The following is a 1,008-nucleotide window of genomic DNA, read 5'->3' on the forward strand; positions in this document are numbered from 1 at the left end:
TGGCTTCTGCAACAGCATCAATAACTATCTCAAAAGTCCTGTCTCCTTCGGCTTTCATCCAACACAAGCAACAGAGCAACCCACTGAAGCTACCTGTAAGAGCAGCCAACTCCCAGAAAGCCAAGCCAAACGGTCTCCAGCTTACTGTGAAGGCATCTTCATCTTCAGCAAAGGAGAAAGCCATTACTGGACTGACAGCAGCTGCTCTGGTTGCAGTAATGGTGGTTCCTGAAATAGCAGAAGCAGCTCAGCCGGGGCTTTCACCTTCTCTGAAGAATTTTCTGCTCAGTATTGTTTCTGGTGGTGTTGTTCTTGGTGTTATTGTTGGAGCAGTTATTGGTGTTTCTAATTTTGATCCAGTTAAGAGGACTTGATGAGAAAATGTATTTGATTTCCTCTTCTTTTATGTCTGCTGCTCTTATATTTATGCAGTAATTGTGAAATTCTGTGATCTTTTGATAATATATGAATCTGTTTTTTTCTTTTTTTTTGGCTGATTTGGAGAGAAAGTTTGGATTTTTTTGGCTGTTTAGTTTTAAAATTTTAAATCACTTGATGGAATCATGTAATTGGAAGATTATTTTCTGAATTTAAGACAAAATCAGGTCCCTGACTTAGATGGGTTTAATGGAAAACCTTATCTCAACCTGGATGAGAAAGGATATGATGATTTCTAAAATAATATGATGAAATTGATGGAAATTGGGATATATTAGTTTCATAAAATTAGTTTTAATTTAATTTTGAGATTAATTTTATATATTTGAGGGACTAAATTGAAGAAATATGATATTTTGATATTAAAGTTTTATTTAAGATGATTTTTTTATTAAGTTGTTATAGAGAAATAAATTTTTAGAAGTTATTGTAAAAAATAATTTTTTAGTATACATTTTTTTAAATCAACAAAAAAATAATGATTAAATAAAAATTTTGATTTCAATTTAAAAATTAAAGCAATAAGAATTTTGTCTTAAATGAAATTTAAATTGATAACATAAAAATAAT

At 30.5% G+C, this 1,008-nt stretch overlaps 1 protein-coding gene across 1 annotated transcript; it reads left to right on the top strand.

Moving 5' to 3' along the window:
- Nucleotides 1-5: 5 nt before the first annotated feature.
- Nucleotides 6-486, top strand: LOC110094563 (the record flags this gene model as incomplete). The annotated part of the gene is made up of 1 exon (XM_020819827.2): nucleotides 6-486. A coding segment is annotated over one exon (369 nt), but the record flags the coding sequence as incomplete, so codon positions are not given.
- Nucleotides 487-1,008: the final 522 nt, after the last annotated feature.

The sequence above is a fragment of the Dendrobium catenatum genome, unplaced genomic scaffold (genome assembly GCF_001605985.2).
Source record: "Dendrobium catenatum unplaced genomic scaffold, ASM160598v2 original_scaffold_151388, whole genome shotgun sequence".
In the NCBI taxonomy this organism is placed as follows: domain Eukaryota; kingdom Viridiplantae; phylum Streptophyta; class Magnoliopsida; order Asparagales; family Orchidaceae; genus Dendrobium; species Dendrobium catenatum.